Source organism: Pithys albifrons, chromosome 18, assembly GCF_047495875.1.
Source record: "Pithys albifrons albifrons isolate INPA30051 chromosome 18, PitAlb_v1, whole genome shotgun sequence".
Taxonomy (NCBI): domain Eukaryota; kingdom Metazoa; phylum Chordata; class Aves; order Passeriformes; family Thamnophilidae; genus Pithys; species Pithys albifrons.
The window spans coordinates 1,464,603-1,489,002 of record NC_092475.1 but is presented as its reverse complement, the minus strand read 5'-3'; the positions used below and the strand labels follow the sequence as shown (position 1 = coordinate 1,489,002).

The 24,400-nt window shown below is 55.6% G+C and overlaps 1 protein-coding gene across 3 annotated transcripts in view; it reads right to left on the bottom strand.

Moving 5' to 3' along the window:
- The window catches only part of NOL4L (nucleolar protein 4 like), a 58,807-nt gene that overhangs the window by 5,348 nt on the left and 29,059 nt on the right, over positions 1-24,400 (bottom strand). Inside the window, exons 1-2 of one of the 3 annotated variants that reach the window (XM_071572996.1) lie at positions 16,363-16,389; positions 10,238-10,379 (exon numbers count right to left, since the gene is read on the bottom strand). In XM_071572996.1, coding sequence (XP_071429097.1) covers positions 10,238-10,346 — 109 coding nt within the window. In that variant the 5' untranslated portion in view covers positions 10,347-10,379; positions 16,363-16,389. Of the gene's footprint in view, positions 1-10,237; positions 10,380-15,917; positions 16,176-16,362; positions 16,390-24,400 lie in introns of those variants that run through there. The other 2 variants (XM_071572995.1, XM_071572994.1) reach the window with 2 other exon arrangements.

Genomic DNA, 24,400 nt, shown 5'->3' with positions numbered 1-24,400 from the left:
CACTGTCTGCACCCACCTTGCCTGCACCCTGCCAGAGAGCCCAGCCCTGGGGCGAAGCACATTTCAAACTGCTCAGCCCGTTCCCCTCCCTCCCCCTCGCCGCAGTAAATCCTTTATTTCATTAGGTGCCTCTGCGAGAGGGAAAGGGCGAAGCACGTGGGAGCCGCTTCCTGCACCAGCGTGCGCCGGGCAGGGAACAAAGAAGCTGTCGGCAGCAGCGACAGCAGATGGCCGTCCCCACACCCGGCCCGGGGCCGCGGGACAATGGGCTGGGGCAGTGGGGTGGCCGCAGCACCGTGCTGACAGCTCCTGGCACATGTGTGCCAGGTCCAAAGGTGTGCAGGATGATGGTGCCCGGCTGCTGCCACCCACCCTCCTCCTCCTCCTCCTCCTCCTCCTTCTTCTCCTGCCAGCACCCACAGGAAACTTTACTGCAAGGCTGGGCGAGTGCTGTGTGACCCTGTGGCAGCCCAGGACTTTGTATCCCTTAAAATAAACAGACTTGAGGACACTCGGGCATCCGAGCTGACCCTGGAGCCAGCTGGGGGTGCCACCACATGTCCCCAGCTGCCCTGCCATGGGCGCCAGCGCTCGCTGCCCAGCCCTGTGCCTGCGCCAAGGTGGCTCTGGCCCCACGAGTCCCTAAACTGGAGCTCCCCACTCAGCAGAGCTTCCTCCCCCTCCTTTCCCTTGCACTGATCCACTTATTCGTCTGAGCGATGACCAGAGCTGACCTAATCCCCGGGGTGGTGTTTATGTGCCGGGTGCTCCGGGCCAGCGCCAGCGTCACCCTCCCCACCACAGGCTGGCTCCTGGCACAAGGCCTTGCTTCGGTAAGGATCCTGCATGCCAGGCAGTGTGGGGCTCCTGAGGGGCTCAGCAGCCAGCACTACCCATAGGCACCCTCCAAGCCACCCCTTCAAGGAGCTCCAGTCTCCTCTCCCTGTGCTGTGGTGGTGGGGCTGCAGTGAGTGGCTGCATCCCAGACCGTGGCCCCATGAGCTCCTGCTGCTGGCTCAGCTGTGTCTGGATGGGCAGCATGTCAGGGGCACTGCCACCTTCTGCCCCCACACCCATCCTGTGCCAGGGCACTGCTCTGGTGCTCTGAGCCCACAGGGGGTTTGCTGTCCCTCGGCACGGCTGCAGGAGCAGTGCTGGCTTGGTTGTGGCCCCAGCAGCAGAGGGCAGGTGGCCGGGGGCACAGAGGCCTCCCTGCCCAGGATGGCGGCTGTCCCTCCCCCAGCTCTGTTCTCTGCGCCAGGGGAGATGGGGCTCCCAGAGGGAGGCTCCAGTCTCATCCAGCAATGCCTCTCGGAAGGATTAAGGAGAATTATTCCCTTGTGCAGAGGCACGAGCTGCAGGCCAGGCCCCACCATCAGCCCAGGCACAGCCACAGCAACAGTGCTGCTCCCTGGGCCAATCAGCGCCACAACCAGGCTGAGGGCAGGGACCTGCCACAGCACAAACCCCCTGCTAGGCAAGGGCACCAAGAGAAGCATCACCTGGGAGAAGAATGAACAGGTGCCATCCCAAACCTGCCCTGGGCATCCCCAATCTATCCTGGACATCTCCAACCTGCCCTGGGCATCCCCAACCTGCCCTGAGCATCCCCAATCTATTCTGGACATCCCCAACTTGCCCTGAACATCCCCAACCTGTCCCAGGCATCCTTAATTTGCCCTAAGCACCCCCACTTCTCTTTGGGCATCCTGCTCTGCCCTTGCTCATCCACATCCAGCCTCCCCACAGCTGCTGGCATCAGGCAGGATCCTGGGGGTGACGTCTGGACTGCCCCAATTTCTCCATGTCTCAGGTTTTCTTTTGTGTCGCACAAAACACACACAGCAGCTGCACGTCAGGTTTCCACCCAATGCTGCTGCATTTATGAACCCTGGGTCTGCTATGGGCAAAAAATATTGCAAACAAAGAGGAAGGTGTCTCTAGGAACCTGCCAGGTGGGATAAGAAAATGAAAATGGAATCTGATATCAGTGACCAGCATCTACTAAAAGAACAATTTAGTTTATACCAAGGATGGACATCCATAAAAAATGAGGTTTGTAAACCCATGGGCTACACATATTTTCTTATTTCTACATTTTGATGCTTTATGCTCTCCCAGAAGCTTCACACACAAAGTGGCAGGTTAATCTCAGTATTGTGAGCAGAGAAAAGCCACAAATTCAGACTAGTAGGTCCTTGGGTCTGAGAGGGAATGGCCTCAGCCAGCTTGAAAACACAGATGAGCTTGGGAGGGAGCTGCATTCTCCTGGTTGGAGCAGATGGGACAGGGACAGAGATAGTGCTGTTTCCTGGGCAGCCTTGCTGGGGTATCTCCAGCCCATGGCCAGCAGAGCTGGGGCACTTCCCAACAAAGCTGGACTTGGGGAGAGGCAGCAGGAGCGCTCCCACCTCGGGTACAAGAACCAGGTTTGGGCTCCTGAACTGCCAAGGGCAGGATGCTGAGCAGTGATGGGGCCATGTTGGCCACGCTCTGTTCCAGCAAAACCCACCAAGCTCCTGAGCTTGGGGAGATTTTCTGCATCTCCCAGCAGTGCCCAAAGCACATGTCAGGAGCAGGGCTCCGGCAGCAGCAGGCGAGCAAGGCCAGGCTGTGCAGCCATGAATATATTCATTATCAACCAGCACGAGCCTGGTGAGCTCCCTGCTCACGGCTGGAGCTTGGCTGCACGAGGAGCCCCTCTAATGAGGATAATTGGGAGCCCCCCTGCTCCACCCCCGTGCCCTAATTGAAGCAGATGGAACTGCAAAAACAATGTCACTCCTAACCGGTTTGATCTTTCAGTTGGAAAACGGAGTATTTCGTTCTCCTGTTTAATCCCCTCGAGCCAGGGCTCCATGGGCTGCAGGAGAGATGGAGCAGACCCTGGCACTGTGTGCGTGAGCCCAGTGGGGGTCACCAGCCTCAAGGGCCATGGAGTACTGCCCTCCTTGGCCCCAGGGCAGGGGCCAGGTCATGACAGGCACACAAGGAGGGCATGAGGTACCAGCCTTGTGCCTCTGCCACAGTCCCAGCACCTCCCCAGCTTCAGGCCAGCAGAGCAAGAAGCAAAATGGCTTCTTGGGCCACAGTGCTGGGGGAGGAGGGGATCAGTCACTTATTAAATGAATTAATCAGGGCTCAGCGTTTTCATTTTGAAGAGGCTGTTGGATTATCCTTGATTTCTGTGGCGCTGGATTTGAGGAGATCAGGAGGGGAAGGGGCGATTTCCAACACCTGCTCCCTGGGAGATTTTACAGCAGGGAAGTGGTTGGGTTTAACGTCTCTGCCGGCGCAGGGCACTGCACCGCTCTCCAGAGCAGAGTTAAAGATGAATGGGGCAAATTGTTCCTCCTCCTGTCACATCTCCAGAGCGGAGACAAAACCTCTTTTGACTCAGGAAACAATGAGCTTATGTAAGAGCCAGCGGCCCACGGAAACCTCGCCGCAGCCCCGCACCACGCGGTGGGCCAGGGGTTGCCCTGCCCTGCCCACACCCTACTGCCATGGGACCCCCAGCTGGCCCTGGGGTGGCCCTCCTTCGGTTGCTGCCCACCTGCCTGGGCTGCCCTGGGCACTGTGGCCATGTCAGGTCCCACCAGTGACCCTTGGCCCCGCCATGGACTGCCATGGATCTGCCAGGCACAGCCTGGGCTATGGCAGGGATTCTGCTCCCAAGTGAGTCACCCTGTGGCTCCTGGGAGGGTCTGTCCCATTTCCAGCCCACTGTGGCACCGGCACTTATGGAGCCATAAGCCCAGGCTGGGAGTGGCTGTCAGGAGGGCACAGAACATCCCACCACTGCCTGCCTGGAACAACAGCCAGGAAGATGAAAAGTGCCATAAATTATTCACTCACAAAAAAGACGAGAAGAGGGAAGAAGGGGAGGAGGAAAGCCTGTGAGGAAGGGATACTTAACACAAATTAGAGAGACCAAGTGGGAATGGGGGCCCCATGGAGGGGCCATGGCCGGGCATTAGCACTGCACTCATTAGGGGCAAGCAAGGCCCACCACGACTGGGAGCTGAGCAGCAGGAGAGGCCCTGGGCACACACCATTCATATGACCAGAGCATGGAGCCCATTTGCTCCAGACCCTGCCCAGCATTTGCCTCCAAGATGCATAAGAAAATAAAAAGCAAAGTGGCTGAGGGTCGCAGTGCACTGAGGCTGGACAAGGTCCAGTTAAGACGCTGTATTTCCTGTCTTCCTTCACTAATGCAAACCTCGTTATGTCCCAGACAAAGTGTCCACCCTCCACACTCCCTCCCAGGGTCCCTGCCTCGACCAGAGCCCTGGACAAGCCAGACATCTGGCAGGGCCGGACACAATGCGTGTCTGCAGGCAAGCGTGGCTGGACAAGGCAGTGCTGTGCAGCCGCCTCCCTGTCCCTGGCCATGAAAGGTGCCCCCCGGCGCCGTCTCCCCCCCGGCTCCACTGCCCTGCCTGAGGGAGCAGCTCCCTCCGGCACTGGGACCTCACCGCGCCGGCCCCATGCCGGACATTCTCCCATGCACCAAAGCTCGTCACCTCCCACTGCACAGAGCAGCCTTGTCACAAACACGCTCTGTCCCTCGTTTTCCCCTTCTCCTCCCAACCTCTCTCCCTCCCACCACCTCTCCTCCAGCCTTCGAGGAGTGCTCTGAGCCAGGAGCTGGCTCTTTTCTGCTGTGAGGAAGGAGGTGGCACAGACCGAGCCTCTCCTTGCACCACTGCCACTGGCAGCCACCCGGATCCCACTGCAGGGAGGGGACATGCCACAGCCCTGTGCTGCCTGGGCACTGCCTCTCCCTGTGCCAAACAAACGGGTTTGGTGGCTTTGGCTGGATTCATGACGAGCAGGTGCTTCCAGCACAGATCTGCCACCAGAGAGACCCTGCTGTTCACCCCCAGACCCCTTAGGAGACCACTCCCAAGCTCTGCAGAGCTCAACCTGCCATCAGTTGAGGGTACACAGTTTGGGGAGGAAGGTGGGGGCACAAGCAGTGTTGGCTGCTCATAGCCTGGTGATCCCCTCTGCTACAGACCAAGAAAGAAACCCCCAAAATTCCTCCCTGCAGCACCAGCATAAACTGACAGACTTGGCAGTGCCTGCACCAGGCGTGAGGCAGCCCCAAGTTGAGCTCAGTGCTCCAGGCTGGCAAAGCCACCACAGGCTCGCAGTGTCCCTGCTGCACCCCTGGGCCTGGCAGCAGGGAAGGACAGCCTTCAAAGGACGCCGAAACGAGGGTGTTTATCACGGGCTGGGGCCTTTGCTCGGGAGGAGCAGATGTGCTGGAAGAGGTGATGGGAATGGAGTCACCAGCCCAGACCACTCAGGCAAGGCAGGGACATGCTTGCTGACTCCTGCTGCAGGGACAGCACAGCATGGGGACACCTTGGGGAGGAGGAAATATATCCTGAAGGAAAATAAGACAAGGTCATATGCAGCTGCAGTAAAGCCTGGCTGCTGGTGCTAGTCTTGTTTAGGCTCTGAGCTTGGGCTTTGGGGGGGTGAAATCCAACAGAGGTGTAAGAAGTCCTGAAAACAGTGAGGATTTTGCACTCTGGGCTAAACAAGTATCTCGGCGCTCACAGGTCATCTCCTGCACTGGCCAGCCATTAGATGGCTGCCCATGGTCTGCTGGGCTCCCCCCGTGGCTGCCAAAGGGTATTTGCATTCACCTGGAGCAGGGATGGGCTGGCTGAGGAAAGCCCCGGTGGTGGGAGGGAACTGGGAGCTGTGTGACACCCAACCCTGCTGCGGGGAGTGACCCTGTAGGGCACAGCGAGGAGGATGCCATCGCCCCACAGTCGGCTGCCAGCTGTCAGAGGTGCAGCTGTGGAGTGGGACTTCATGGCTGCCCTGGGCATGGAGCCTGGCTTTTGGTCAGCACTTGGCAAGAGGCTGCTTCTCCTTGTAAAGTGCTCTGCTAGGCCAGCAGCTCAGGTAAACTGGTGAAGTGCAGCACATTGTGGGCATCTCATCAAATAACAGCAGTGTGACCTGAAGCTGCAGGACATGTGCCATGCCAGGAGAGACTGCAGTGCTGGGGATGGCACAGTGCTGTCCCTGCCACTCCAGGGCAGAGTATCCAGAGGAGAGACATGTCCTACCTATCCCTGGGACAGTGTCCTGAAATACTGCTTGCCTGCATGTCCTTGAGGTCCCTCCTTGGAGCACTCCTGAGGGATGTCCCCAACACCCAGATGCCTTCCCAACCTGCTGCCTCAAGGGATGCCCCCGAGAACTGTGTGCCTTCACAGTTAAGTAGGTTAAGAAAGTCCTTTCTCCAAGGTCTGGATTAGCCACTGTTGCTCCAGGCAGAATGGGCTCAGCGGGGACGCTGTCAGTCAAGTGAGGACTGCACATGGGGATCTCAGCTGAAGGGGATCTGTCCAACATGGTGCCATGAAGCAAACCCCATGCAGGGAAGGAACATTGTACCCAGGAGCTTTCCCTGCTTTTCAGAAGAATGGGACAGGATGGGCTAGGGAGCAGCAAGCCCTGTCCTTGGGCTGAGCACTGCTCCTGAGCAATGGAGCAGGATATACAGCCAGGAATGAGGCAAGATACATCCTATTAGTGGGCAAGACAGAGGAACTCCTGTATGAGTTCAAGCACATTGCCATGTCACACACTGGGATTTGGGGTCTGACTCCTGCTTTACTTTCAAGGGCACTGCACTCACCAGCAAGTCACAGCAGCCCTGGTGGGATACCCCAGCACCTCTGGGTGGGACACCCCACTCAGCCCACACCCCAGACCAAACTGGGAGGTTTGCAGTGTGTGGAAGCAGACAGACTTTGAAGATGGACAGAGTTCAGCTCAAACTGCTGCAGCAAGACAGGGCCGAGCACTGGGAGTGGGGATGGTGACGGGCACAGGCAGTGGGACAGCACAGCACTCAGGGTCCCTTTGCTCCCACAGATGTGTCCCTCCAGGATGTCCGGCACAAAGCTCCACTCCAGCAGCAGAGCTCGTGTTGATCTTGCTGTTGCTTTGGGCAGCCGCCGGCTTCCTGTGGGCACGTACACTGTGAGCAACATCCGACTGGGAAGGGCTGTTGTTGCTGGGAGCTTCATGTTTTCCGTGCTGGGGCCCTCAGGATGAGTAACAAAGGAAAATGGAAGGGGCGAGTGCACGCGGCAGCATCGCTGCTCGGGGCTGGCCGTGTGTCCCCCATCCCACCCTGTGCCCACTGACCCTGCCAGAACCCGGCTCTGCTGCCACAGCTCTCCTGGAGGTGCCTGTTCTGCCTCTGACCCTCCAAAGTCCTCAGGTGTAGTTTGCTCCCACAGCAGCTCCAGGACCAGCACTGGCTGGAGCTCAGCTGTACTGGGCCAAGGCTTATGGGCACCAAGAGCAAGGATGGTGTTGGCTTTTGTCCCAGCCTCTTTTTAGGTCTTGGAAGATATAGCAGGTACCTGTGTATCAACTTGTGGGATGACAAGTCCATGCTCTCCCACCTCTCTGGATTTCATATCACTCTGCTCTATGCCATAGGAGAGCACTTGCTACTCCCAGGCCTCAGAAGGACCTGGAGCTCGTGCTTAGGTCCTTTAAACAACACTTTTGCACCAAGCATGTCAGACGATACTGCTCTCCTACCAGCCAACTCTTCATTAAAACTTTATACTTTAGGAAGCCTTTCACAGAAAACACACTCCAAGCATCCCACCCATCAGACAGCAGCAGCCAGGAGCAAATGAGTAACTCAGAAGGTTTTCCTGAAGGAGGAGAGCACCCAGTCCTGAACAAGCTTCCAGCTGAAGATGTGGTGTGCAACCAGACCCCTCTGCAACGCCAGGACACCTGGAGTTGAGCCCAGCCTGGCTGCAGGAGATGTGTGGGGCTCACTGCAGCTGGAGCTGCTGCAGGGCAGAGTGGACAGCTGAGCACAGAAGATGCTGGGAGTACTGGGGCTGCCCCAGTGTGAGCACCCTGTGCCGACACCTTGGCCAGCTGCTTGATGGAGAGCACAGCTCATGTGGGCTGGTTATTCGTGGTGTTTGCACAGCCTTACCAAGCTCATGTGAACCCAGAAAACACATCAGCTTCCAAAAAAAAAAAGCTTTCATAGATCAAGAGAAGAGGAAACTGAAGAGTGGTCGACACTTTGATTCATGCATGTTCCCTTCCCCACACCAGTAATTTGCTTCCCTCTCATGACATGCTCCACTTTTGCATACTCCCTGCCTGCTCCTCCCCTCTAACTGCCCACTGCCCTCCTGGGTTGTTCCAGCTCCACTGTCCCTCTTCCCTTCCCAGTCTCGTGTGTGCTTCAGTCCTGAGTGGGAGCATTGGTTTGGCAGAGGGACTGACATGGGGTGGCATTAATCTGTATTTAAAACTCCAATACAGATCATGGACATTCACCACAGGTAAAAAACCTCCTCTCAGACCATAAAATGCCCCTGAAGCACAGCTGCCTGATGAAAATATCAATCTCTGTTTTTTCTGGATGGGTCTCATTCATAACAACAGGCTTGGCTTGCTTACTTTTCAACTCCATCACTTTTGATCCACCAAAGTCTCCCTGGTTCAGCCTCTGCCAATGCTGGGCACAGCCTGGGTGGGACACTTGCATTATTCCTCACAGAAAGGGACTATTTGTTCTTTACTGCTCATCACTGAAATTTACAAACGAAATTAAAGAAGCCAAGATGGGCCCCAAAGAGGACACCTGCTTCTGAAGGAAAACCACAGGGCATGAAAAATTGGAAGCAATTCCTAAGAGGGCAGAGAGAGAGGAAAGATTTAGCTTTAGCTGGAACATCTTGATTTGCCTAAATACTTGAATCACTTATTAAATTACTGTCCTGTTGAATTACAGTGTTCAGCAAAGGGATCAAAACTGTGTCATTCTAGATTGTAAATGAGACTTGGGAATTCAGTGGTGAGGGGTAAGTCACAAGCCTGAAATGCCCTGGTGGGAGAATGGCAAAGTTCAGGGGGTATGGAGACACCTGGCCAGGCTGCAGAGATGAGAGGCTGGGCTCGCTGGGGTGGAGGGTGCAGCCTGGTTCCAAAAAGCCAGAAGCTTCTGATGGGAGCAGCTGTGTCACCACCAAAATGTCCTTCCTCCTGCTGTGACACAGCCCCACTGGGGGCCCTGAGCAAGCAGAAGTGTCCCTGCTTGTCCCGCTGCTGGGACACGGTGCCACGCAGGCAGGTTTCACATCCTCACCGAGGCTGCCTCCCTCCAGGGCTGGGGCTGCTTAAGGAAAACCAGCAGTTTCCCAAAACTGCAGATTTGTAATGAGAACTGAAGTGCCACAACGCACTGGGCTGAAGAGAGCAGTGTCACTGCTGTCCCTGCTATCACTGCCATCCTTGCTGTCCCTGCCACTGGCCACACAACCAGCTAAAAGCCACCCCATGGAGATCTGCCAGCACAAAAGCCCTTTCTTTCCTCGGGGGTGGTTTTCCAGTCCCCTTTCTTAAAGTAGCACTGACCCAGCCTGGGTTGTCCCTCAGTTCCACCGCTCCCTTCCCACTCTCCCAGCAGCAGCCAGGCCAGGGACAATGAGGGATTCACCCTCTTGAGCAAAAGCCGGTAATGGTCCAACCACCGAATCCTCCCAAGCATCACAGAGATGAACTCCGACCTGAACTTGTACTTCTACCACTTATTTACTTGCTCTTTTATTTTAAACTTGCTTGTTTCACAGACGCAACACGCCACCTCTCTTCACCAAACTTCCTCCCACCCAGCCCACGTGAGCCACCTTCAGCCCTTCCAACCACCTGCCCGCAGGGAGGAGACACCCATAATAATCACCCTGCACACCACTGTGGTCACGTGTTGCACATTATCCACAATTTCTTGCCTGGGGCAACCAAGACCTGTTGAAGGTGCAGCTTTCCAAGCACAGAAAGCTGTGACCTGTGCTTGTGAAGTCTTGGCATCCTCTGTGCATTCAGAACTAAAAGGGCTCTCCTCATCACCTGGGGAGAGGACTTGGGGAACTGAAACCTGATACCTTAGGAGGGGATTTGGTGACCTCTTTCTGGAGGAGCTGGGAGATAGGTCCAGGTAAAAGGACTGTCAGCTCTGAGCTGGACAGAGCCCTGGCTGAGCAGGAACTCAGAGGCTAAATGGGAAGGACCGGGAGCCGTTTGGAAGCCTAAGCTGATATGAAATCCATGCCACAGGTGGGACACCTGATCAGAAAGGTCTGGTTAATGTTTAATAAGTCACAAAAACATGCTGTGGCAGAGGCGTGGGGCGCTTCCCACCCACCGGGGCACTCACCGTCCTCGTGGCCGTGCAGGTTCTGTGGGCTGCGCATGCTCTCGTCCTGGCTGGGGCTCAGGCTGGAGTTCAGGTGCTGGTCAGCTGAGATCCATGTGGAGTCGTTCATATCAAAGTCCTCACTGCTCACCGACGTCTCATCCTGGGGACAAGCAGGAAAGGGTTAACTCATTGAGCTATTTCCTTTCCTCCTTTCTCTGGCTTTAACATCTCCTAACCACACTCCTTCCTAAAAACAATCTGTTGGGAAGCTCCTGTCCCCTGAGGAGACTTGGTGGCCCCAAGGCCACCTCGAGCAGCCCTTCCCCGTGCAGGGCGAGGTGGCTGCCCCAGCAGGGACCAGGGCTCTGCTTCCTGCCTGAAGACTTGCCTGAGCAATGGCACTGTCTCTAATTGAGGACAATTAGAAAGAGCTCACATCCTGTAGGAGCGGATGGCTGAGCCCTGGAGTTTACCCTTTAATCTCCATCCACCCCAGCGTGCTCCTGGTGAGGCAGTGGCATGGGGGAGCTGAGGACAGGCAAGAAACGGCTCCATGAAATAACTCAGACTTTTTTGAGATCAAATCATCTGCTGCAAGAGGAATCACCAGGGACCTGGCAGCAGCAGGAGCGGCTGCTGTGGCAGACCTGGACACAGGTATGGATCCCCATAGACGTGCACTGCCTGATGCTGCAGAGGAGGCTTCTGGAGCCCAGCCCCGAGGGGCTGCTCCTCCAGCCCTCTGGAGGAATATTGCCTCTGTATCCTGATCAAAAATGACAGCACACACCTTGGGAAGGAGCTGGGGGAGTGCAGTCTCCGATGAGGCAAGGACACCCCAGCTCAGGCTGGGGACCCTGGCCAGCTGCCTGCTCCCCAGGGATGGCATAGACGACATTCCTCTCTCCCACTCCTACAGCTGAAAGGACATTTTCTCTCTCCCTTTCTCCCTTCTCACTAACCTTTACAGTACTTCAAGACACAGCCCTTGGATCGCTTCCAGCGCCGGAAAGGTCAGCCACAGGATTTCAAAACCATCATCATAAAGGCAGCACTGAGATCCTGAATGAGAGGAGGGGCTGTGGGACCTCCCGGGGCTGAACTCTCCCAACATGCAGCTTGGGAGGAAGCAGATACATTTTCCCGTATGGACACAGTCCTGCTGGTGATCCCTTTATCTGCCTTCCTCTCCCTGCTCCCCTCCCAAAGCCAGGGCCACAGACCACATCCAGAGCCCTGGGGTGCAGGGGAACACCGAAAATGTTTCCACAACCACTTTCAACTCCGCTTTCCTCTGATTGAAACATTTCAAAGGCTTGTAAACTCTCTGCTCTTATTTTTTTTTCCCTCCCCCTGGTCCTGAGATAAAATACAATCCCCGCTCCCTTTCCGTGTAAGCAGCAATTGGCAGCACCCCTCCAACCTATGCCTGTGCCTCATAAAAACAGCCCTGTCTGGCCGCTGCTGGCTGATAGTTTTTATTGTGAACAAACAAACGTCTTTAGAGACAGGTTTGTGCTTTTCCTCCCAGCTCCTCGTCCCTGCAGACACATCTGCTGGCTCAAGGCTCGCGCCGCCCCCAGCCCGCTCCCTCCATGTGCCTCCCGGGGAGTTTCCTGGAATTTACAGCTTGTGAAACCCTGCACGCACCAAGGGACAGACTGATAGAAGGATGGACAGAGCTCAGCAGCCCCAAGCATGCCGACCACGGGGACACCCTGACCCCTGAGCTGCCAGTGCCCCCACGCTGCCTCCTGTGCTCAGGTGAAGCCGAGCAGGAGGGCAGGGGCAAGGGCAGGCACAGTGTCCCTGGCTCAGCACAGTTCCACTACCACACCAGCCACAAAGTGATACTCCATCTCCAGAAACTCCATCTTGTACATACAGGGACAGAACTGGAAAGGTCTCCCTGTTGCAAACTATAAATAGTCTCTTCATTGTAAGCATTTGCAGGGAGGCAGCCACCCTAATATCTGGCCTTCTTCACAAGGCTTACTCAAGATTACTGTCAGGCTTAAGAGACAAATGCAAATGCCAAGGTCCTTGCTGCCCACAGCCTCTCACCTGTCCGGTGGGGAGGAGGAGCCCTGTGAGAGAGCTGTGATGGTTTTGGGTGGTTCAGGCTCAGCTGCAGAGGACGCTCAGCCTCAGGACCCAAACCACAGCCCAGGAGGCATCACTCTCTGTGCACTCACACATGGGGGAAAAGCAGTGACACGAAGGATGTGCCGCATGCACATGCAATGTAAAGTGCCTTATAAATGTGTACAATCCTCTCGAGGCGCAATAACATTCGCCTATTATTAGAAATACTCTAGCTATCAAACCAGAAACTGATAAGCTATAAATGACTCAAGTTAAACAAGGCTGTCACACATTCACCAGTCCAGGAGCCAGCCACCAACAGAAAGACACCAGCTTTCCAGCCAGAGCTTTCTGCTTTCCAGCACTAATACCCTTGGCCAAAACGCCAACAGGACAAACTTCACGGCATCACACAACTCCCACATCCCAAGAGAATGCAAAGCCAACTGTGCAGGTGGCAGCAGGTGGACTCTTCACAGCAGCAGGAAATGGCCAAAGAAAGCACCAGAAACTGCTGAGAGAGCATCCACTGCCTGCTGGCTTGGGTCAGACCCCTGGCTCTGTCCACACCTTGGTGCCTCAGGATCTCCTCACACCTTTGTGATTCTTCCCTAAGAAAGAGAAAGGCCTTGACCTCAAGTGTGGCTGTGTCCACTCCCTGCCACTCCACCTCTGGCATCCTCTATTGCCCCTCTGCTGTATCCCTTGCTGCTCATTGGGACATCAGAGGCCACCAGCAAGCTCCCTCCTTGGGACACCCATCAGAGACCAAAGGCTGAGCATTGTGACCTCCTAGTGCTGCCTGCCAACTGCTGGCACTGCCTCCTCATACCAGGGACAATCCCAGCGAGGGAGGCCTTGGCAGCAGTGCCCAGAGCTCTGGCTGCCCAGCCACAGCCCAGGAGCAGCCCTGTGTCAGTGGGCTGGAGTGTGGGGACAAGCACAGCACACTTCCAGCCTCAAAGCACAGGACACCAGAGCAGGACCAAAATTTCTGGCTGGGTGGGAGCTCTGAATCTCCCTTGGATGCAAGTAATCTGGCTGAAGGCTGAGCCTCAAAGTGGGCTCCCCCTCCAGCCAAACAAGGAAACACTTCTCAACAGTAGCAACAGCCACAACTCGGAGCAATACGGTAAATCTAATCTACCCTTCCACCCTCTTTTGGCTTGCAAGTCAGGCAGCTCATTCTTTTTCCTCTCTGGGTTCTCAAGAGAATTCTCTCTGCTAATTTCTTCTTTCCTGTAAACAAACTTCAAATGAAACTTTCATTAGAAAACAGAATGCAATCCATTACCAGTGCCTGTCTCAGGACCTGCCGCCTTTTCCCCAGTTCCACGCCACTCGTGGCACAGATGGAAGTGCCAGTGGCGCCCCAAGCAGCCAGCCCAGAGCCAAACCCCAGAACTCCAGTGCTGCCGCTGCTGCCGCCCTCCTCCTTCCTGCCTTTCCCAGCCCTCTGGAGAGATCTCCTCACCCCGCAGTAAAGTCCCATCGCTTTGTTTCCAATGTTCAAGGCACTGAGCGATCAAGGGTCAGGCAGTGTGCGTGCAGCTCCTCTCTGCAAGGGGAAGTCGCATCCTGCTGCTGCACTCACAGGGCACACCCAAATATCCAAGCAGGGCTCCCGGCACCACGCAGAATTTGGAAAACAAAATCCTCGCTCCTCTCCTTATCTACAGTCCAACATTCACAGCTGCTCTGCCGAAACTTGCAGCCAATATTTTCTACCCAGCAGAGGCAGACACTCACATGTGCAGGGCTCACACTCCACATTTCTGTCCCACTTTCCATTCACGATCTTCAAGCACCGCGCCTGCACACGTCTGCTGAGCCTCCCAACTCTGCTCTGAGTTAGAAACTATTCTTCCTATTATAGAGCTGGAAACCCCGGGTACTGACAGCCTGGCTGGTCCAAGCCCACAGCGCGATGCTGGCAGATCCAGGAACCCAATCGAGCCCCCCGGACTGCAGGGCAGTAATTGCTAGACAATGTTTCTACACGAGCACTCCGCTTCCTGCAGAACAACCTCCCTTAGTGCAGGCTGGAGCAGGGCAGGGGGAGAAGCTACTCTTATAACCTCGTAAATATATGCAAGACTATCGGTAACCTGCTTATTTTACAGCCAGGCTCAGTTTCTCGGGGACTGCCTTGCAAGTCTCTCTCCCATCATTTACATGCTGTGCCTCACGTTTAATATTCCAAGCTCCGAGTCTCAGGACGGTTTATTTTCTCTCTTTGAGTCCTTTTATTTTAAAATGTGTCCTTTCACGCCACAGCCTCCTATCCTGATGGGATTTCCTTCCATGGAGCAGGAACTAAGGAGGTTGCACAGCACACAGCCACGCTCAGCTTCCCACCAGAACCAGCCGTGTTTTCAGAGTCAACAAAAGACAACGCGTGACTGCCAGCCCCCAGAGCTGCTCCACTGCCATGCCGGTGCCATGCACAACCTGCCCAGCACAGGCAGCCCCCAGATCTGCCCAGCGTGGCCAGGGCACAGCGTGGGGACAAGCTCTCTGATGAAGGCAGCCTCACCTTCGTCTCAGCCACTGTTTAAACCCAGCCCTCTGAGCATGCCAAGAAGGTATTGAACCAGATTTGACCCTAACTTAACCAGTTCAGCGCAGAGAAAGGCTTACTAACGGGAGATAAAACACTCGAGGTCAAAGACTGATACTGCAGCCACAAATACTGTGGTGGTCATCGCTTCCAAGCCCCGAGCAGCCTCCCAGCACAGCCCAGGGGTGTGCGGGGCTGTGGCGGCGGCGAGCTGTGACTGCGCTGCCTACTCGTGTGTGCAATTCCCACACCAAAGAGAACATCCCTGCCGCTCTTTGTCAGGTCACTTACGTCCTTATTTACTGCGATTTCTGCTGATTTCTACGGGACCCGACAAAACCCGAGTACTCGTTAGTTCCCGAAAATGGGCAAAAGAGTTAATTTAAAAGGCAAATGGAAGAGGAAGGGAGGCTCATCCCTTCCTCCCCCTCCCCCTTCTCCTAAGAGCTCTTCTTCTGGGAACCCCCTGGAGCATTCCCACCTTCCGAAGCAGGGAGGGCGGGGGGCGGCCCCGCAGCCCCTTCCCGCAGCCGCTGCCCCGCTCCTGCTGTTCAGCGGGGAGGTGCTGAACGCGGGGCAAGGGGCAGGGGGCACCGGGCTGCTCGGCTCCCTCCACCACCCGGAGCCCCGCGCCTGCCTCTCCGCACCTCAACTCGCTCCCAGGCGTTTGCTTTTCCACGCGAGGCGGGGACGGTGCCCGATACCGCGCGGTGTGAAAGGGCACTTTGCTCTTTCCGCAGCTCCGGGGAGTGTCGGGGCGGGGGGAGGCCGGACCGGGCACTGCCGGCGGGGCCGAGCGGGGCAGCGCTGCGGGCTCAGCGACCCCTCGGGGGGCTCCGTGTCCTCCCCTCCCCGGCGGCCCCGGGACGCGGCGTGTCCTCGGTGGGAGAGACCCCCGCAGCAGCGAGATGCGGGAGCCGGGCGAGCGTCCCCATCCCCGTGCCCGTCCCGCCCCCTGCCCGCAGGTAAATAGACAGAGCCGCGATGGAGCCCTGCCCGCGCGTGTGCGGGGCTCAGCGTGCGGCGAGGATTGACACGTAAGTAGGGCTTTACCTCCAGGGAGGCGGCTATTTCCAGCACAATCCCCGCCCGGGGCCGGGGCCGGTGATGGCGGCGCGGAGCCGGTGGCCGGGGATGGCTGGGGCCGGTGCCCGGGGACAGCCGGGGACCGAACGCTCCCGCCGCCGCCTCCTCCCACTTTCTTCGGCGCTTTTGTGCTCTTCCGGGCGCGGGGGAGCCGCGCCGGGCGCGGGGAAGGACGCGCCGCCCTCTCCCCCCCGCCGCCGGGCAGCCGGGCGGGCGACCCGCAACTTCCCGGGGCCGCGGCGCTGCCGCTCCCCCCGCACCGGGGCCGGGGCCGGGCCCGCGGCCGCCGCGCCCCCCCCGCCCCGCCCCGCCCCGCTCCGCCCCGCCCGCCGCGGCCCCCCCCGCCCCGCGGCCGCGTGGAGCCCCCGCAGCCCCCGGGCCGCCCCCGCAGCCCCCGCGGGCACAGCCTCACCTGGAGCGGGGCGCGGGGCCTGCCGGCCTGCGCCAGCCCGGCGGCGCGGCGGGAGCGCGGGGCGGAGGGACGGAGCGCGGAGGGAGGGGGCCCGGGCTGGCGGCGCTCCGGAGAGGCTGACAGCCAGCTGCTGCCCGGGGAGAGGGGCCGGCGCTGCGGAGCGCGTCACTCCCGGCTCCCGGGGGGGCGGCCGGGGAGGCGGAGGGGGGCGAGCGGGGCCCGGCCGCGGGCGGAGGGGCGGGGGAAGGGGAGCGGGGCCGCGGGGGGCGGGCGCACCGGGCCGGGCGCGGCGGGGGGCGCGGAGGCGCGCCTGGAAGAGCACATTGTGGAGGGCCGGCAGGGCCCTTCCCCGGCAGGAGACAATGTCCAGGGCCGGGCGCCTGGTGGAGAGCGCGAGAACGCGCGGCCGGGGCACGGTACGGATCGTCACGGCACGGGGCGGGGGCCGCAGCCCTCCCGAGCATCCTCCGCCTCGCGCGGCACGGGGGGCTGCAGCCCATCCGGGGACCCTCCGCTCGGCACAGCACCGGGGGCTGCCGCCTGTCACGGCCCGGTCCGGACACCCGCAGCCCGCCCGGCTCGGCACGGCACCGGGAGCGGCGTCCCGGGGGCTGCCCGTGCGCGGTGCAAGTGCCGGGGCCCCGCAGGGAGCCCCGGGCGTGGGGGGTCCCGCAGCCCCTTCCCCGCGCCGGGCCCCGCGCTGCCGCCGCTGCCGAAGCCTTTTGTTCCCAATGGTTCTCCCTCGTTCCGCGGGAGAAGGACCCCGCGCTGCCGGCGGCACCATCACCCACCACCGCGGCCTCCCAACGTGGAGCTGCTGTTGGGAAACCAGCGGCTTGCCCATCACAGCCCTGTGCACGGCACTGGCTGCCAGGTCCCTGGGAGGATGAGGATGCTGCGCCCTGGGTTCTGGGCATGCAGCGTGGGGGTTGGTCCTGGCATCCCCCAGGCTGGTACCCACTCCCAGGCTGGGTCCCGAGGGCAGCGGATCTGCAGCTTCTGTCCCAGTTTGGGATCACCATGATGGGCGATGATGATCCCATTGCAGTGATGGGCACCAGCATCACGGCATCCCCCTTCTCAGACCACCTCATGTTTCACTATTTAATGGTTAGAAACGAAATTTTATGAAATAAACCAAGTGTAACAGTTCTGTGGGGAGCCTACAGTAGGCTGGTGCCAGAAATGATGCCAGAGCCAGGATGGGAACTGCCAGGTTTGGGGTTTATGGCTTGTTAGTGAGGATGTCCAATTATGATGTTATCTATTCCAGCATTAACCACCTCACTGCCAAGTATACATGAAGGGGAGAGGGTGGCTCAGGAAGATCCAAGGCCAGAGGTGAAAATGGGCATCACTTAGCACTACATTTCCATCCCCTCCAGGCTGATCCATGGAGCCAGAGGCTGAAGGACAAGAGCGGAGTCCTGGGGGCCTGGCAGAGGGAGCGGATGGCTGGGAGGGCAGCGGGCTGCGAGCCCCCTGCTCAGCGCTCCCTTCCAGCTCCATGGCTGCTGCTCCTCCCTGAAGCTAAAATAAAATCCTGACCATTTAAGGTGAACAGGAGCCTTGCCGAGGACCTCAGTGGAGCAGGCGTTAACCCGTTCCCATGGCTGGGCTTTGTTTACTCCTTGCGCTTCCTTTGGCTTCGAGCTAGACCGGTTTAGAGCCATTTGGGAGAGCACATCCCATGGGACTGAGGCGCCTGCCCCTCATTTGGAGAGGGGACACAAACCGGCCAGGATGTGAGTTTGAGGCACAGCCACTATTCCGTGCTGCCTCACCATGTGGACACTCTTATTTTATACTAAGTGCCTTTGTGTGGGTTAGCTTAATCCACTTTGGAAATGGATTAACCTAAATTTCACATCGGCAAACTTAGTGAGGAACAGCCGCGTCCACACAGGGAGTGAGGGAGGAAGAGCTGCTGGGCAGGAGCTTTTCCCTGCATGGGGAGGGGTCCTGACCCCAAGGGGGGTCACTGCTGTTACAAGTGGGGTCATGAGCCCGACAGAAATGCGATTGTTTGTGCCAGTGCATGGGGTCACGGGGCTGGCAGAAGTGGGGCTCACCAGAGGAAGAGGGGCTGCCTCCAAAACAGCCAGGGAAGCTCTGGGGAACGGCACACCAAGCACCTTTCTGGTGGGCATGTTTGGGACTCAAATTGTCTAGAGGGGAATAACTGGCAATTAGATATAGAATTGGTAATAATAATTTATCGAGTTGTCAGGAACAGGGGTAAGTGCCTTACGAGATTACATGTTAAAAAATGCACGCTATAATAAACCAGTGCTGCTGTTATTATATTATATATATAATATACATCAAATATATTATTTATAAGTTGCTTCCTTCACTCTCTCCTCACAATATGCTCACTACACCTGGTCCCTGCAAGGCCCTTCACACGGACACAGATCTGCCTATGCAGGGATTGTGGGGCTCCCTAGTCCAGACAGGGTCCCACTGAATGCCACCAGGTCCTGGGAAGAGCAGTGTCCTGGCTGTGACAGCACCCACACCTTGCAGCCTGCCCGAGCACCAGGCGCTGACGCTTCCAAGGGCATCGCTAACGATGCCCTGCCCTCATGTGCTGTCATTTCCTAAGGCAAGGCTCTGCAAGAATACCAGGGCTGCTGTCAAACCCAGGAATAAACGACATTTAAGGCGCTGCAGGAGCTTAATTGAATGGTTGTGGTGCTGTGGAGTGTGGACACAGGGATCTAGTGGTGGGAGCAGGGACTGCAGGGTCTGGCCATCACGCCAGAGGAGTCACTGACTCATGGGCGACCTTGTGCGAGTCACTTGATGTTCTTGTGCCTCTGAAAAGTAGGTTAAATAACAAATGGGACCTCTTGCACTGGGTCCTCCGTGACCATCAAACCCTGCTGAGGAATAAGCAGTAAAATGCAAATCTCTCCAAGGCAAGGCCAGTAAGGAAACGGGGGGAGGAGAGACCAAAGGAGGACCCAGAGCACGGCATGAGGGGGAGACACAGCGTTTGTCCACACTGTATTTGAACTTATTTGCCATCCAAAGCAGAGCAAAGGTAAAAAAGGGAGAGTAAAATTTTGGGAAACTTTTATAATAGACCAGATTCGTTGTGGGCTGAGAACTGTATTCTCACTTCATCCTGGCTGCTCCTTCCTTGGAAGCAGCAGTAGTTAGCACCTGGCAAGTACATGAATAAAAGGGTTTCTTCTTTTCTCAGGGGCCAAGACAAGAGAGGGAAAGGAAATACAGCTCTGTACTTCAGAGAGTACACCAGTCACTGCCAGAAAAAGGAGCAGGAAAGGAGTTGCTTCTTTGAATGAGATTTTCTTCTCTGGAGGACAGGGAATGGGTGTTTGAAGAGATGGGTTTGTGGTGGTCAAATATCCCCTCACATTCCTATCCACAGCCCCGGCTGCAATGTCTGCATTGCTCTATGCAGGAGGGCAGCCTTCACAGCTTATCTCTTGGCCCCCCACATCAGAACTGAGTCAACATAAACAGAACCACCACTAAACTCAGTTTTGGCCATTCCTAAGCCATGCCACGTGTCCCAAAACCCACCTCTGTGAATAAAACTGACTCCTGAGTGATACACCTGCACCTTCTGTGCACACCCAGCTCCTGATGCGGGTCTGAGGGGTCTGTGCAAGCAGGCAAGGCACAAACCTGCCCACGCAGGTTTAACAGGAGTGGAAACAAAAGCAAGCACACAATTCAAGGTTAAAAAGCTGAACCACACAGCTTCATCTTCCATAGTAACGGAAATCATTAATAACAGTTTGTGCTCTCAAAGTAGTTGCCATCCAAGCTCTTGAAGAGCTTTATTAGTGAGTGAGACCTCAGAAATCTCTCTAAGGTATTATTCCCTTTCTAAAGGGAGAAGGCAATTAAGAAACAGCCATTTGTGTGACTTGATCAAAGTCAACATACAGCACATCAGCACCTGAGCTTGGAGATGATGCAGCACAGCCCACAGCTTTCCACAGGTACGGGATAGATCTAACTGGATCCATGAGACTCCTCCATGGATGTTGGAATAGTGCTTTCATCACCCTGAGCTTGACATCTTTTTCCTCTGGGAACATTTCCTAGCCCCACTTTACAGTCCCTGAACCAAAACCTTGTTTCCAGTTCTACTGGGAATAGCTGCCTTTGATTCTGGTTAACACACAGGGAATGGGCAGCAGCTCTCCTTACCAAACAGGGAATGCACTGGGAAGAAATGAGGAATTAAAGACACATAGTGTGGGTTCTGGCCCTACTTATTCTGTGTTCTCAGACAGAGCTCAAGCAGCTCAGCTCTAGCAGGCTTTTCAGACTAGGTAACGGGGACCAGGATAGGTGTGCATGGTGGAGGGTGATCAGTTCCAGTTCCCCACAGCCCCAGCACTGTGGAGCCTTGCCAGAGACCCACCACGAGCCAGGGAATCTTCCAAACATCCTCCAGACACTTCTCCAGGACCTTAGCTGAGCTGCACAACAGTGCAGGGAAGCAAAGAGAGAGTGGGAAAGGGACCAGCTTCTTCCCACCAGTGCGCAGCTACCAGTGAGGAGAACGGAGCCATTGCATGCAGCAACTAAATACACCTGAGCAGTTCAGGTGGGCAACTTGGAATCAGGCGATGCCACCTCCTTTCTTACAGAAAATAACGTGATTAGCCCCAAAAGTGCAAAGAGTCAGAGCCTTGGCATCACATGTCAGCTGAAAACAAGAGCTGTAGTGGCAGGACTGACCCCAGTCGGTCTCACACTGTTTGCTCACAGTGCACGTCACACTGAACAAACACGGCACTCACCTGGAACAGTGGGAAAGGTATTGACAGATTCACGCAGTGGGAAATAAAAGCTCACAAGTTTTTACCAGCTGGGAACGTCAGAGTTAATCCCAGCAACAAAAACGAGTTGCCCTTCACTGAAAGCGACCCATTCACACCAATCTGAACTCAGGCTAAATGGGCTGGTCATCTGACCTCTTGCATCTCAAGAGTTAGGCCAAGGATGAAAGTTTTGCTAAAGCATCTTTGCCAGTAGAGAACACTGGTGTGACAGCTGGACCTGGCTTTGTCTGGACTAACTGTCCTTCAGGGCAGAACTGAAGTTTCCCAGGCAAAGCGGGCTCCCAGCGACAGAAGCTCCGTCCCCACTAGAGGGCTGCGCTGCCGAGCCCGTCCAACAGCGAGGAAATCTGTTTCTAACGCGGTGCCTCCCTGTGCCCACGGCCAGTGGTCCCTTCTGTGCCTAAGAGTGTATTTAGGGAACTTCTCTAGTGCTCCAAACGGTCTTAAAAATTAACAGCAGAAAAGAAAGATCTTCCCAAGCCAAGACAAAGCCTCTTGAATGAGAGCTATTTTGCCAATTTGAATTACAGGTATTTATTCCCGGAGATGTTTAACACCCTCTTTAATGGACTGGGAAGTACCTTATCATCCTCATGTGATGCAAACACATCATCCCACTTCCTTCCAAATACTGCCTGCATGCTTCTGCCTTCCTCACCTCTGTGAGCACACACAGCTTTCCTTCAGGACGCCTTCATGAAACACTCAGACAGTTAAATTCAGGTCCCAGAGGTTACCCAGCAGCTACCAGCTCTGCCAGGTTTGCTGCTGGTCTCTGGACTATGTGAAATGAGATGTCTGCAAGTCTTACTGACAGACTGAAAATGAAAACCAAGCGTGTCCTCCTCTGCAACTGCAATCTCCCCTCCCCTTTGCACCCCCAGGACTGTGTGGAGATGGCTCCAAAGCAGGGGAAGCAAATGAGCTGCCAGGGGAAGATGCATCTCAGCTGCTCTCAGAGCCTCTGGGACACTGAAGTGAGCACAGTAATGGGCAGACCATGGAGAATGGAGAGTGGAAGCAGGAGGACTTCACATTGCCAAACAGCCTCTGGTCACGAGGGTCTGTGAGCTCCCAAATCCTGAAGGGGCTCGATCCTCACCAGCACCAGACAAAGCCAACTCCATGTACATCAGTGGGATCTGAGCCCTTGCACTCCCATTCCAGGATTATCCACCCCACTCTCTGGGCTAAAACATTGCTTGAAATTGTGTTCTGAAAACCCCTTCACATCCACGAACCGTCACACACTCCAGGCTTACAGGGAATTTACTGGATGGATGGAGTGTGTGATGGTGCAGGACAAGGCTCTGTCCCTCTCAAACACTTAAAAGTCAGTGCAGCAAAGCCATAGCAACAAGAGAAATGCTCTTCTTATTTCCCATCCAAGAGCAGCTTCCTGCCATTCAGTGATTGCGTGACCTTCTGCCAGCAGCCTCTGAAGCAATCTTTGAAAATGTTTCTGTATCATTTAAACCTGGTTACTCGGCCCTGGACTGTGTCTGCCAAGGTAACAGCAACATCTCTGGAGCAGGGGGAGAGAGCCTGGCATTTCAGTGCTGGGATTTGTTCTCTCAAAATCTTTCTATTCCTCCAGTAACCAGTGGAAATCCTGCCCAACAGTGCGGCATGAAAAATAAATCCAAAGCCGAGGTTGAGTAACGCAGGAAAGACTGTCTGGAAAAAGACTGCAATTGAATAACCATCATTTAAAAATGCTAATATTTAGCATTTGGAAATGAGGTGGAAGGATTGTTATAGATAAATATCAAATATCTTCTTTTCATTCCTTTTTGCTGCTAGATTGGGAAGGTCAGCAGTTCAGGAGTGTTTTAATGCCTCGGTAGATACCCTGAAATGGGGCTAATTCAGCACTCTGCAAGAAGTGAAGGGGCCTGATTTTTCTCAAACATGTGAGGAGCTCCTACATGTCCTAGTGAACCCAACAGAAGCAACACGGGTCACTGTTGTTTTCCACTGTGCCAGAACAGATGTCCTGACTTCAAGGAATATGTAGAAATACATTCTGCAGGACCTCTTCATTTTGTGAGCAACAACAGCAGCTTCTCTTCTGACAGTTTTTTGTCCCTAAGCAGAGATAAAATGCATTTTTCTAAGGTTCTGGCTGTGCTTCCTTCTGGAGACAGTGGTGCCCTAATCCTGATGTGCTTAGCAGCACTAATAGATTACACTTACATCACACCTTTTTTTCCTTGAATAATGAAGTTAAAAGGCCACTTTGGCATAAATTCATTCATTGTTACCCCAAGTGAAGCGAGTTCCTCCTGGTGCTGCTGCATACAAATAATTGCTTTTGGCCAGAGCCAAGCGAAACACGAGTCAGTTGCTTAATTTATTTCTATTATCACCATCAAATGTTAGTGAGAGGTGGCACAGCAGCAGCACTCAGAGAGAGCAGCTGAGAACATTCAGGACATGTTGGTAGAAAAACCACGCAGGGATATTTATGTAGTGCAAACTTTAAAAGCAAGTTGTGTTTTCTGCCTGTTCTGCATTTGTAGAAAAGTCAGAAATTTTTCTATTGTCCTTAGAGGGCTTTTGCAGTTGGCAAATACCTGGAAACCCCAAAGCTACAACTTCTAAATCCTGCAGCCCATGTCACTCAGCCTGTGCTCCACACAGACTGCCAGGATCCTCCAGAAGAAAAAAGGATGGCATAAAAATAGCCGTGGAATGCTCATGGAGGGAACTTAACCCTCATATTGGCATTATTACACACATTTTCTTCACACAGCCTCAGCATTAGCAGATCCTGGTCCAGCCACAGCTGCCTCAGGAATGTGGCACTTGTTTTTACACAAGTTGCACAGGGGGAGATTTAGGCTGGATATAAGGAAAAATTTCTTTACCAAAAGGGTTGTCCATCCCTGGCAGAGGCTGCCCAAGGCAGTGATGGGGTCACCATCCCTGCAGGAGTTTAAGACATGTAGATGTGGCACTTGGGTACAGCATTCAGTGATGGGCTTGGCATTGTTGGGAGAATGGTTTGACTCAAGGATCTTAGAGATCTTTTCAACCTAAATCAGTCTATGATTCCCCAGGGGAAGCCAGGGAGTGTCCCATGTTGGAATGGACAGCACTCAATCCTGCTGGATTGTCCCCAGTGGGCTCAACCACCTGCATCCTCTTCAGACCGTCATCATGATGGAAAGCTTTATTGCTTCAGAAGTCTGAGTAACAGGACT